General features: G+C 41.9%; 1 protein-coding gene across 1 annotated transcript; it reads left to right on the top strand.

The window, feature by feature from the left end:
- LOC120056186 (serine protease FAM111A-like) lies at window positions 1-13,409 on the top strand. The gene is made up of 7 exons (XM_039004416.1): window positions 1-118; window positions 6,197-6,325; window positions 6,418-6,492; window positions 7,866-7,937; window positions 8,233-10,178; window positions 10,284-10,360; window positions 13,359-13,409. Exons 2-6 carry the CDS (start codon window positions 6,278-6,280, stop codon window positions 10,345-10,347), a joined length of 2,205 nt encoding a protein of 734 aa, XP_038860344.1. The 5' UTR covers window positions 1-118; window positions 6,197-6,277; the 3' UTR covers window positions 10,348-10,360; window positions 13,359-13,409.
- Window positions 13,410-13,711: the final 302 nt, after the last annotated feature.

Raw genomic sequence — 13,711 nt, 5'->3', positions numbered from 1 at the left:
GGGTCTGCTGGTTTCATTTAATGTTATTCTGCCCAGGTCATCAACACAGCGTTTGATAATAGTTTATTCTGCTCACAGTTCGCGGGGACTGTCCTGTCGTTTTGGAAGACCTATCCGCGTAAGTAGCCCGCTGTTATGATCTCGGAGTGAAACAGGTTTGTTTTTCTGGTCAAGACTGTCATGACATGCGTAAATCCAGAAATATGAATTATCAATAAAGAAAGCTATATGTTGATATATGAATACATCGTTCAAGTATGCACAGTGTTAGTATAAAGAAGGCTGTCCTTGATCGAGCACCTTTCATCACAGCTGCTCTGTTCCAAATCTTATCGCGCCATTTTGTAGGTCTATCAGATGGCTGATAACCTGTTTTCTTCTCACAGTGACAGAGTACTAGATTTTGGTATCCTAAAACATATGATACGATTTTGAATCAGGTAAGACATGTATTAATGTTGATTAATGTAAACCATAGTTTAATCAAATGTTCAAGAAAAATGTTCCGGACTGCAGCCTACCTTTTTTTTTAAAGTGCGTTTTCGCAAATATTTTTTAACTATAGTTCGAATCAGAGTTCGACTCTTTGTTACATTATAGTGTGCACACCAGTCCAAATGAACCGAACAGTCCGAACTAAGGGGGTAAACGCACCAGAGTTCAGAAAACCGCACCAAACCAATTTGGAATGAACGCCCACTAAGAGTCAAAAAGGAAAGCACTTAGATGAATAATCCATTTATTTATTTAACATTTACTGAACTAGGCAAGTCAGTTAAGAACAAATTCTTATTTACAATGACGGCCTACACCGGTCAAACCCGGACGACGCTGGGCCAATTGTGCGCCGCCCTAATGGACTCCAAATCACGGCCGGATGTGATACAGCCTGAAATAGGGCCAGTAAAGATGGGGGGAAAATACATTGCATAGAGGGTGCTATCAAAAACTCGAAATACTTGAGAATAAATCACAATTAATTGGAGAAAAAATACAATTGAGTTAAAGTCGCAATAATTCGAGAATAAAGTACAAATATTTTCAGAATATTTTTTTTATAAAATTGAGTATAAAGTACAAAATAATATTTAGAGAATAAAGTCAAACATTTTGGAGGGAGGAGGCTACAGCAGGATATTTTTCTCAGCCATAATCACGTGACCTCTGGGATCAGCAAGGTACGGAATACATATTAGGAACTCATTCCATAACTGACGGGGAGGGTTTAGGAGGAGTGGTGATACTTGACTAGGGGAGGGGTGATATTTGACTAGGGGAGGGTTTAGGAGGAGTGGTGATACTTGACTTGTGCATGGTTGATACTTGACTAGGGGAGGGTTGACACTTGACTAGTTAAGGAGTAAGGTCTGAGGAGGAATGATGTTCTTGAAATTAAATGTACACTTTATTCTTGAAATATTTTGACTTTATTCTCTAAGTTTAATTTAGACTAGTCTCAAAATAATACAACTTTATTCTCAACATTCTGAGAATTTGAAGTGTTATTCATGCATTTTTTTATATATATATTTGTTTAAAAAAAAAAAATAGGTGAACTTTGGGTACAAAAAACCGTCCTACTCAGCCTCTTTCTCAATTTTGACAGAAATGGGGTGTGGCATAAGTGGTTCATCCATGTGTTTTTCTGGTCATGCGCGCAGCAACCAATGTAGCTAGTTTGTTAGCTAAGCTAGCCACCGTAGCTAGTTTGTTAGCTAAGCTAGCCACCGTAGCTAGTTTGTTAGCTAAGCTAGCCACTGTAGATAGTTTGTTAGCTAAGCTAGCCAGTAACTCCTCCAACACAGGATGTTGGTGGCACCTTAATTTGGGAGGATGGGCTCATGGTAATGGCTGGAGCGGAATAGGTGGAATAGTATCAAACACATGGTTTCCATGGTTTCCTATTTGTTTGATGCCATTCCATTCGCTCCTTTCCAGCCATTATTATGAGCCGTCCTCCCCTCAGCAGCCTCCACTGCCCTCCAGTATGTGTTGACGTCATTTTACAGGATTTGTTTTTGGACAGAAGCTGTAGAGATCTGTAAGAAATGGCACTTCTGTAGCTAAATATCTTATTCAGCCATTTTGTTATTTTTAAACATTAAATGAATGACCTGGCATGATGGGGCATTGGTCAGTTATACAGTTTAAAGCTGTTGTTTTTGCCCTTAAGTACATCATTTTTGGTTTTCTCTTCGCTTGGCCCTAATACTCTTCCGTAGTTGATTTACCGTTCTCCTAGCAGCAGGATATTATGCTGGCGGCATGAATGTAGATTTGTTTTCTTCAAAATAAGAGTCCCGCTGCAAAGACATGCTAAACTTTGGGAATATATATATATTTTTGCACCTGTGCAGTACAACTGATTTTCACAGCATTGCAACCACCTTTGGGGGGGAAAAGAAATGATAACTTGACGTATTTTATTTTTAATATTGTGTTTATTGAACAAGGCAGTTAACCCACTGTTCCTAGGCCGTCATTGAAAATAGGAATTTGTCCTTAACTAACTTGCCTAGTTAAATAAAAGGTGAAATAAAAATGTATACCAGCATTTCTTTAAAAAATGTACACAAATACTGGTATGTTGAAAGCTGTTGTGTAGGCCAGGGCGCTCCAACCCTGTTACTGGAGAGCTCCCGTCCTGTAGGTTTTCGCTCCAAACCTAATCTAACATACCTGATTCTAATAATTAGCTGGTTGATAAGCTGAACCAGGCTAGTTTACAACTGGGGATGGAGTGAACGTACAGGACGGTATCTCTCTCACTGGGGATGGAGTGAACGTACAGGATGTTATCTCTCTCACTGGGGATGGAGTGAACGTACAGGATGTTATCTCTCTCACTGGGGATGGAGTGAACGTACAGGACGTTATCTCTCTCACTGGGGATGGAGTGAACGTACAGGACGGGATCTCTCTCACTGGGGATGGAGTGAACGTACAGGATGGTATCTCTCTCACTGGGGATGGAGTGAACGTACAGGACGGTATCTCTCTCACTGGGGATGGAGTGAACGTACAGGACGGTATCTCTCACTGGGGATGGAGTGAACGTACAGGACGGTATCTCTCTCACTGGGGATGGAGTGAACGTACAGGACGGTATCTCTCTCACTGGGGATGGAGTGAACGTACAGGACGGTATCTCTCTCACTGGGGATGGAGTGAACGTACAGGACAGTAAGCGTTCCAGGAACAGGGTTAGAGAGCCCTGGTGTATATTTAAAGAAATACACTATAACAAATGTTTGTTATTGGAATTACTTAATAGAATCTGCAAAACTTAAATGGATCTATTGTGCTGGGCAACAGGTTTAATACACAGTACTGGTGACTCCTCACTCTACCCACTCCATTCACTGCAATACATAGTATATGAGATACTTATTGGCTTGAAGAAGAAAAACGTTACTACCTGTCTCATAAACTGGGGTGGAAAATACTCAGGTCTCTACTGAACAAATACGGATAGTTTTGGAGGGGGGCTGTGGTACATATCCAGCAACACAGCTTTAAATGACCTGGTACTATCCATGGACCTGAAATCAATACCTTTTTAAACACTCAACTAAAAAACAACCACACAAAAGGCAAACTTAAAAATAAATCTAAATGACCATCTAATTGATTTACAAGTTAAATGTAATGAATATTAACCAGGCTATTAGAATACAGTATAATCACGCTTTAACGAACAGGAATGGAGAAAATGATTTACAAGTTGTAGGCCGATATGTGCTGCTTATCTATCAAGGTTAGCAATATACAGTAAAGGCATAGGACTATTACCTAGTTTTCAAAAAGTATTACGGTAACAAGATTATTTACAAACTAGATTATCAAAGCCTTGCCTTTGCTGACTATCGGGCGCGCAGAGGCCAGTCTATCGGGCGCGCAGAGGCCAGTCTATCGGGCGCGCAGAGGCCAGTCTATCGGGCGCGCAGAGGCCAGTCTATCGGGCGCGCAGAGGCCAGTCTATCGGGCGCGCAGAGGCCAGTCTATCGGGCGCGCAGAGGCCAGTCTATCGGGCGCGCAGAGGCCAGTCTATCGGGCGCGCAGAGGCCAGTCTATCGGGCGCGCAGAGGCCAGTCTATCGGGCGCGCAGAGGCCAGTCTATCGGCGCGCAGAGGAGAACATTATTTACAAGCTATAGTGTTGCTTTTCTGTCAAGGTTAGAGTATACTGTAAAGGCTTATTATCTGGTTTTCTAAACCAATAACGACAACATTGAAATATAATACAGAGACGTGATGATTATCAAGGTCAGCAACGGTATTTTCTGTAGTTTTTTAAATGTAGTTATTTTCTCTAACTTGTATAAAACGTACCGTAACGCTTCAGTATAAAATGCTGAGCGAGCCATACCGTGTGTAACTTGTGGAACAGACAACAGCTGGAATGCGGTTTTAACCAATCAGCGTTCCGGATTAGACCCACCCGTTGTGTAATTGCATGTAGGCCTACAGCAGCTCTGATTGGTTATGCCGCAGCGGTCTGTGCGGGCTGAGTCTTGCGCAGTAGAATCCTACTCTGAAGCGTTCTGCCTAGAGCAGAATCTCTTTCACAGTTCGTTTTGTTTCGGTACGTTGTATTGCCACAGTAAAGGGAAACGTTGCAATTGTTAACTAACAGGGAAAACTCTAGAAAGTTGAGTAAAAGTCAATCTTGTGCTTCTCTCCTTGGGCTGATATTTATTCAGTGCAGCAGGGACACGCGCAGTTTAGAGGGATCATTGATTACTGAGTATTTTGTGTAGGTTGTTGACAAAAAAATACAATTACATCCATTTCAATCCCACTTTGTAACACAATAAAAAACAATGTGAAGAAATCCAAGGGATATGAATACTTTTGCAAGGCACTATTTGGTTAGTACCACATTTTAATTTCTCATGCTTGGTAAACTACAGGTGTAAACTAACAGTGAAATGCTTGGTAAACAACAGGTGTAGACTAACAGTGAAATGCTTGGTAAACAACAGGTGTAAACTAACAGTGAAATGCTTTGTAAACAACAGGTGTGGACTACCAGTGAAATGCTTGGTAAACAACAGGTGTAAACTAACAGTGAAATGCTTTGTAAACAACAGGTGTGGACTAACAGTGAAATGCTTTGTAAACAACAGGTGTGGACTACCAGTGAAATGCTTTGTAAACAACAGGTGTGGACTACCAGTGAAATGCTTGGTAAACTACAGGTGTAAACTAACAGTGAAATGCTTTGTAAACAACAGGTGTGGACTAACAGTGAAATGCTTGGTAAACAACAGGTGTAAACTAACAGTGAAATGCTTTGTAAACAACAGGTGTAGACTACCAGTGAAATGCTTTGTAAACAACAGGTGTAGACTACCAGTGAAATGCTTGGTAAACAACAGGTGTAGACTAACAGTGAAATGCTTGGTAAACAACAGGTGTAGACTACCAGTGAAATGCTTGGTCAACAACAGGTGTGGACTAACAGTGAAATGCTTTGTAAACAACAGGTGTAAACTAACAGTGAAATGCTTTGTAAACAACAGGTGTGGACTAACAGTGAAATACTTGGTAAACTACAGGTGTAAACTAACAGTGAAATGCTTTGTAAACAACAGGTGTAAACTAACAGTGAAATGCTTGGTAAACAACAGGTTTAGACTAACAGTGAAATGCTTTGTAAACAACAGGTTTAGACTAGCTGTGAAATGCTTTGTAAACAACAGGTTTAAACTAACAGTGAAATGCTTTGTAAACAACAGGTGTAAACTAACAGTGAAATGCTTGGTAAACAACAGGTTTAGACTAGCAGTGAAATGCTTGGTAAACAACAGGTTTAGACTACCAGTGAAATGCTTACTAACGGGTCCTTCCCAACAATGCAGAGAGAAATAATAACACAATAAATAAATCCACAATGAGTAACGATAACTTGTCTATATACACGCGGTACCAGTACCGAGTCGATGTGCAGGGGTACGAGGTAATTGAGGTAGATATGTGCATATAGGTAGGGATAAAGTGACTAGACAACAGGATAATAAACATTGCAGTTTTCATAATTGGTCTTAAATATTTTTAAATCCATATTTTTTAAATCTCATAAATAACTTATCGCCTTTTCTTGTCATAATATAATTTAATTCAATGGCCATTTTTATCTTATTATTCAGCTAATGATATTACAATGTGTTTAAATGCAGGCTTTTATTTTGAAGGTTTCCTCATTACCATACAAAAGTGGAGTCTTTGTTTGTGCTGCTGGCAGAATAGGACTGCTGTTGCCTGAAGATAAGACCATGGTAGATCTATGGAAGAAACAACAGAAACTGGACTCATTTTTGAAGGTATTTTGAAAGGAGTTCTACCAAACCAACTTTCTACAACTTGAGTCACCGTCAGAACCTACAAAATGTGATGGTGTTTTTCTAAATTACAGAAGAATACACGTCCAAGTAACACTTCAAACCACCAACAACAAACTCCTGACCAATCTCCAGGATCTGATGCCAAGGTGACACACACACTCTGTCATATTACTTTTAATCTTTGTTTTATTTTATTCTTGTGACTTGCTTCAGCAGTTACACTTTAAATATTGTACAACTTATTTCTGACTCTTCTTTGGAATGCAATTTTTTTTGTACACTGTGGTGGAAATTCTTACACAGGGACACTCAAAGACCTTGAAACTGAGATATCTTTTGTTTGTTCTCCAAACATAATCTGGTCGTACTGACAAAATGCAGCTACTAATAAGTGAGGATTTGTACAGTCAGCCACTTGCATGAACACACTGGTTACTAGAACAGCACATGAATAGAAGACAGAAATTAGTTAAAAGAAAAGCACAAACAATAAAATTCCCTTAGCACTGTTTATGTTAGATACCACTACTACCACCATTATTACTACTACTTCTACTACTGATACTACCATTACTACTGCTACTACCACCATTACGACTACTACTACTAATACCACTACCACCATTACTACTACTAATACCACTACTACCACTACCACCATTACTAGTACCATTACTACTACAACTATTACCACTACAACAACTATTACCACTACTACCATTACCATTACTACTACTAATACCACTACTACTAATACCACCACTACTACTACTAATACCACTACTACCCCTACCACCATTACTACTATTACTACCACTACTACCCCTACCACCATTACTACTACTACTATCACTACTACCACTACCACCATTACTACTACTACTCCCACCATTACTACTACTACTAATACCACTACTACTACTACCACCACCATTACTAATACTACTACTACCACTACTACTACTCCCACCATTACTACTACTACTACTACTAATAGCACCACTACCACCACCATTACTACTAATACCACTACTACCACCATTACTACTACTACCACTACCACCAGTACTACTACTACTACCACCACCATTACTACTACTACTACTACTACTAATACCACTACTACCACTACCACCATTACAACTATTACCACTACTACCACTACCAATACTACTACTACCACCACCACCATTTTTCACTACTACTACCACCACTACCATTACTACTACTACTACTACTACTACTACCACCAGTACTACTACTACTACTACCACTACCACCATTTTCCACTACTAAAGTCACTAAAGGCTACTTTCCCTCTAGTATTTATAATACAGTCACTACTATACTAGCCCCAATTCTTCAACACTAGCCTCTAACAATTTAAACTTCAGAAATTATTCCACTAACATACAAATACAGCTGGACAGCTGAAGCAAGTCACACAATTTGTTTTGATGAAAAATGACCCTTTGTTATAATTGTAGTTGATGTATATGTTGTAACTCATGGGTTACAGAGTTCTCATCAGAGTAAATCCTCAGGCAACCAGCCAGGAACATCTAGCCAATCTCAGGATCCTGATATCAAGGTTAGACATGCATTAATCTGCCTGTATTTGCTAAAGTTGATAATGCTTTTCCAATGTATTTATCTGTTCATTAATAATAGTGAATTATGAGTGTTCTTTTTAATATGGTCTTCTATTTGACAAGCTGATGTAGCGGAGGTGAGGCAGAGTAACTCTCTTCCTGCTTCTTAAAATCGGTGTCACTCTCGTGCCAGGGGGAATTTTCTCTTGGCCTAATGGTTGACATTGGTTTCCTGAGAGGGAGACTGTGGTTCTAATCCCCTGAGACTTAACACTTACATCTCTTCTGTCACAGAAAGAAGAACATGATGAAAGCCATTCCTTCCGATACCGCTTCTTATACCAACAACGCAGAGTTACATGCCATACTCATGGAACGGTCCTGGATGCACTGCGAACAAGCCCGGAGTTCGAGAACATGACAAAGACAAAACAGGGGATGGAAATTGTCATCCAAAGAGAAAAAGAGCCAAGGGCAGCTGTCAGTACACATTTCCCCTGCCATTTAATTGATAACGATGAGCTAGTGACAGTCAGCTTCATCAGAGGTCCAAAAGGCAGTTCTTCAGATACCCAGAGCCTTTCCAAACGGAGTAACCCCCCCCAAAAAATACAACCTGACAAGTTGATGACTTTCTGTGTTGAAACTCAGGGTGGACAAAATATTAAAACAAAAGTAATGAAAAACCCAGAGCTAAGGAAGAAAGTGAAGTATGTCTGTGTGTACGGATACAAAGGGGAAAAGGTGAAGCGAGCCTTGAGGAGAGATGGGCGATTTGATAAAACCATCTTCAGTACACGCTGTGTTCTTTCTGAGCCAGAGACGAGGGTCGACACAGAGATGTCCCAGCCAGTTGATGGTCTTGATGGGAAAAGTCATCAAGGTCGTGAAGGTGAAATGTTGATTGTGAAGGTAAAACGTATCGGTCGTGTATCTCAGCCACAGCCAGATAGTCTTGAGGATTGGGACAACACACCAACTGAAGAGCTGTCCGTCCCCCCTGGTGGAACATCGGAAGCAGCTGTCTCTCCTCAGAATCCTACCACAACAGACACAGTTCAAACACAGTTGCAGTCAAAGGAGGCAGGAAAAGATGGTAGTTCTCTGGTGGTGAAGCAAAAATGGCAAGAGATTCCAAACTCTAAAGAGATCCTACACATCCTGCGTTCCCAATATGCAGGTTTGGTAGATCACTTGAAAGAGAGAGAGAACTTGAAAAAGCCTTCAGAAGTGCAACAATTCTTAAGAGTAGCGTTTGGAAAGAAAACACAGAGCTTCCAAGAGGTGAAGAAAGTGAAGAGACTAATGGAGCTGAGTGCTTCTGTTTGTCAGGTGAGAATTGAAGGGACAGCAAAAGGAACTGGCTTCCTTCTGTTTGACAAGTTCATCCTTACAAACGCCCATGTTGTCCATCAAATCTATGAGCCGATAACTAACACGCTGCAACAATCAGTAACGGTCACGTTTGACTTTGAAGACCTGGGTGAGAAAACGCAGCAGATACCAGTGCAAAGTGAGGTTGTAGCCTATGGAAAAGTTGATTCTGGGAATCTTGACTTTGCTTTGCTGGAGCTTAGCTCAGATCCTGACATCACCTTGCCTTTAAGCTTGCTTGACAGCTTCAGCTTTCCGTCTCCAGAGGGTGGAATCTGCATCATCGGCCACCCCGAGGGCGGGGTGAAAAAGACAGACCCCTGCTTTATCATTCAACATGGAGATCGTAAACAAGCTGTAGAAAAACATGTAACAGAAAATAAGGAATTCTTTTATGTCATAAACAGCAGATATTTTGAGGAGAACTGTGACATCACACATCTCCTGAGGGACACAGAGAAGATTACCTATGACACCTGTTTCTTCCACGGTGCCTCTGGCTCTCCAGTCTTCAATGAGTACTGCCAGCTGATAGCTATGCATACAGCAGGCTACTCCTACCAGGGTAAAAGAGGGAAAACCCAGAGTATCATAGAGTATGCCATCCCCCTGTCAGGCATACTTGAGGAGATCATCATCCAAGCGGTGCGTAGGAAAAGAGTTGATGTGCTACAGGGATTCCTGAGCCACAGGAGTCAGAAATTTGACGTAGTGATGGAAAGAGTCAAGACACAGTCTGATAATGCCAGCCTGGTCAAGGCATTTCAGGAGAAGCTGCCGTCCAAAAGGAACACTTCAGCTACAGATCAGAGAGAGCAGAGAACCTTCCACCACTTCCTCTTTGATAAAGACGATGCCACAGGTGTCGACGTCACAGGGGTCGACGCCACAGGGGTCGACGCCACAGGGGTCGACGCCACAGGGGTCGACGCCACAGGGGTCGACGTCACAGGGGTCGACGCCACAGGGGCCGACGCCATGGAGGTGGATGATGACCAGTGGTGGAAAAAGTGCCCAGTTGTCATATTTGAGTAAAAGTAAAGATACCTTAACTTCTTATGGCTGCAAGGGGCAGTATTGAGTAGCCTGATAAAATGTGTCCATTTCAAACGGCCTCGTACTCAATTCTTGCTCGTACAATATGCATATTATTATTACTATTGGATAGAAAACACTATCTAGTTTCTAAAACCGTTTGAATTATTTCTCTGAGTGAAACAGAACTCATTCTGCAGCACTTTTCCTGACCCGGAAGTTCAAAGTCTGAAATCGATGCTCTCTTCCTCTTTCTGCCTATAAATGGGCACGAGCTATTAGTAAACATGCACGTCATACACCTTCCTCTGGGTGTCAAGAAGGCTGTGAGAGAAGAAATGAGGTGATTATCTCGATCTGGGATGGAATAAATCCTCTTGGAATGACGTGTACCCCATTTCCGGTACTCTGAAGAACGCGATTTGGACAGTGGGGTTGCCTTTTGTTTTGCTGACGTTATAGGCGACTATTATTTCCGGCTTTGATTTTATTTCACACATGTCACCATATCATCGTAAAGTATGTTTTTTCAATATACACTGGTCAAAAAAATAAAGGGAACACTTAAACAACACACTGTAACTCCAAGTCAATCACACTTCTGTGAAATCAAACTGTCCACTTAGGAAGCAACACTGATTGACAATAAATTTTACATGCTGTTGTGCAAATGGAATAGACAAAAGGTGGAAATTATAGGCAATTTGCAAGACACCCCCCAAAACAGGAGTGATTCTGCAGGTGGTGACCACAGACCACTTCTCAGTTCCTATGCTTCCTGGCTGATGTTTTGGTCACTTTTGAATGCTGGCGGTGCTCTCACTCTAGTGGTAGCATGAGACGGAGTCTACAACCCACACAAGTGGCTCAGGTAGTGCAGTTCATCCAGGATGGCACATCAATGCGAACTGTGGCAAAAAGGTTTGCTGTGTCTGTCAGCGTAGTGTCCAGAGCATGCAGGCGCTACCAGGAGACAGGCCAGTACATCAGGAGACGTGGAGGAGGCCGTAGGAGGGCAACAACCCAGCAGCAGGACCGCTACCTCCGCCTTTGTGCAAGGAGGTGCACTGCCAGAGCCCTGCAAAATGACCTCCAGCAGGCCACAAATGTGCATGTGTCAGCATATGGTCTCACAAGGGGTCTGAGGATCTCATCTCGGTACCTAATGGCAGTCAGGCTACCTCTGGCGAGCACATGGAAGGCTGTGCGGCCCCACAAAGAAATGCCACCCCACACCATGACTGACCCATCGCCAAACCGGTCATGCTGGAGGATGTTACAGGCAGCAAAACGTTCTCCACGGCGTCTCCAGACTCTGTCACGTCTGTCACATGTGCTCATGTGCTCAGTGTGAACCTGCTTTCATCTGTGAAGAGCACAGGGCGCCAGTGGCGAATTTGCCAATTTTGGTGTTCTCTGGCAAATGCGAAACGTCCTGCACGGTGTTGGGCTGTAAGCACAACCCCCACCTGTGGACGTCGGGCCCTCATACCACCCTCATGGAGTCTATTTCTGACCGTTTTAGCAGACACATGCACATTTGTGGCCTGCTGGAGGTCATTTTGCAGGGCGCTGGCAGTGCACCTCCTTGCACAAAGGCGGAGGTAGCGGTCCTGCTGCTGGGTTGTTGCCCTCCTACGGCCTCCTCCACGTCTCCTGATGTACTGGCCTGTCTCCTGGTAGCGCCTCCATGCTCTGGACACTACGCTGACAGACACAGCAAACCTTTTTGCCACAGCTCGCATTGACGTGCCATCCTGGATGAACTGCACTACCTGAGCCACTTGTGTGGGTTGTAGACTCCGTCTCATGCTACCACTAGAGTGAGAGCACCGCCAGCATTCAAAAGTGACCAAAACATCAGCCAGGAAGCATAGGAACTGAGAAGTGGTCTGTGGTCACCACCTGCAGAATCACTCCTGTTTTGGGGGGTGTCTTGCAAATTGCCTATAATTTCCACCTTTTGTCTATTCCATTTGCACAACAGCATGTGAAATTTATTGTCAATCAGTGTTGCTTCCTAAGTGGACAGTTCGATTTCACAGAAGTGTGATTGACTTGGAGTTACATTGTGTTGTTTAAGTGTTCCCTTTATTTTTTTGAGCAGTGTAGTTTCATCAGATTATTGAATTTTTTTCGGGAGTTTTGCCGTGTTCCGTTCTCTTCCGTTTGTTTACATGGAGAGATCCGTGCAACCCGGCTAGCGCGCTTGCTAAATGGAGAGAGAAAGTTGCCATTCTGAATCCAAACAACGACTCATCTGGACAAAGGACACCTTGTTCAACATTCTGATGAAAGATCAGCAAAAGTAAGACCCATTTTAAGATGTTGTTTCATATATCTGTCGTAGTCGCCGGCGCCCAAGTGTTTCTGGCTATTGTGCTAAGCTAATATAACGCTACATTTTGTTTTCGCTGTAAAACACTTAATAAATCGGAAATATTGTCTGGCATCACAAGATGCCTGTCTTTCATTTGCTGTACACTATGTATTTTTCAGAAATGTTTTATGATGAGTAATTAGGTATTTGACGTTGGTGTCTGTAAATATTATGGCTGCTTTCGGTGCAATTTCTGAATGTAGCTGCAATGTAAACTATGATTTATACCTGAAATATGCACATTTTTCGAAAAAAAACATATGCTATACAATAAATATGTTATCAGACTGTCATCTGATGAGGTTGTTTCTTGGTTAGTGGCTATTTATATCTTTATTTGGCCGAATTTGTTATAGCTACTGATGGAGTCAAAAACTGATGGAGTAATAAAAGTGGAGTCTTTTGCTAACGTGGTTAGCTAATAGATTTACATATTTTGTCTTCCCTGTAAAACATTTTAAAAAATCGGACATGTTGGCTGGATTCACGAGATGTGTACCTTTCATATGCTGTATTGGACTTGTTAATGTGTGAAAGTTAAATATTTAAAAAATATATATTTTGAATTTCGCGCCCTGCACTTGAAGTGGCTGTTGTGATAAATGTACTGACGTCGGGCATGCCAAACAGGTTAATAGAAAGTGACTCAAGTAAAAGTAGCCCAGTAAAATACTTCTTGAGTAAAAGTATTTAGTTTAAAATATACTTAAAACCTCTCTGGGATATGTGGGACGGTAGCGTCCCACCTCGCCAACAGCCAGTGAAATTGCAGGGCGCGAAATTCAAAACAGAAATCGCATAATTAAAATTCCTCAAACATACAAGTATTTTACACCATTTTATAGATAAACTTGTTGTAAATCCAGCCACAGTGTCCGATTTCAAAAAGGCTTTACGACGAAAGCACACCAAACGATTATGTTAGGTCAGCACCTAGTCACAGAAAAACACAGCCATTTTTCCAGCCAGAGAGGAGTCACAAAA

The sequence above is a fragment of the Salvelinus namaycush genome, chromosome 11 (genome assembly GCF_016432855.1).
Source record: "Salvelinus namaycush isolate Seneca chromosome 11, SaNama_1.0, whole genome shotgun sequence".
Taxonomy (NCBI): Eukaryota; Metazoa; Chordata; class Actinopteri; order Salmoniformes; family Salmonidae; genus Salvelinus; species Salvelinus namaycush.
This window is presented reverse-complemented; position numbering and strand designations above follow the sequence as displayed.

What these genes read in the sequence shown, in the direction of transcription:
- LOC120056186 (XM_039004416.1), top strand. Translation starts at nt 6,278, where the DNA reads ATGGTAGATCTATGGAAGAAACAACAGAAACTGGACTCATTTTTGAAG. An exon ending in AACTGGACTCATTTTTGAAG is followed by an intron (nt 6,326 to 6,417) that starts GTATTTTGAAAG and finishes TCTAAATTACAG; the next exon opens with AAGAATACACGTCCAAGTAA. An exon ending in AAAGACGATGCCACAGGTGT is followed by an intron (nt 10,179 to 10,283) that starts CGACGTCACAGG and finishes CGCCACAGGGGC; the next exon opens with CGACGCCATGGAGGTGGATG.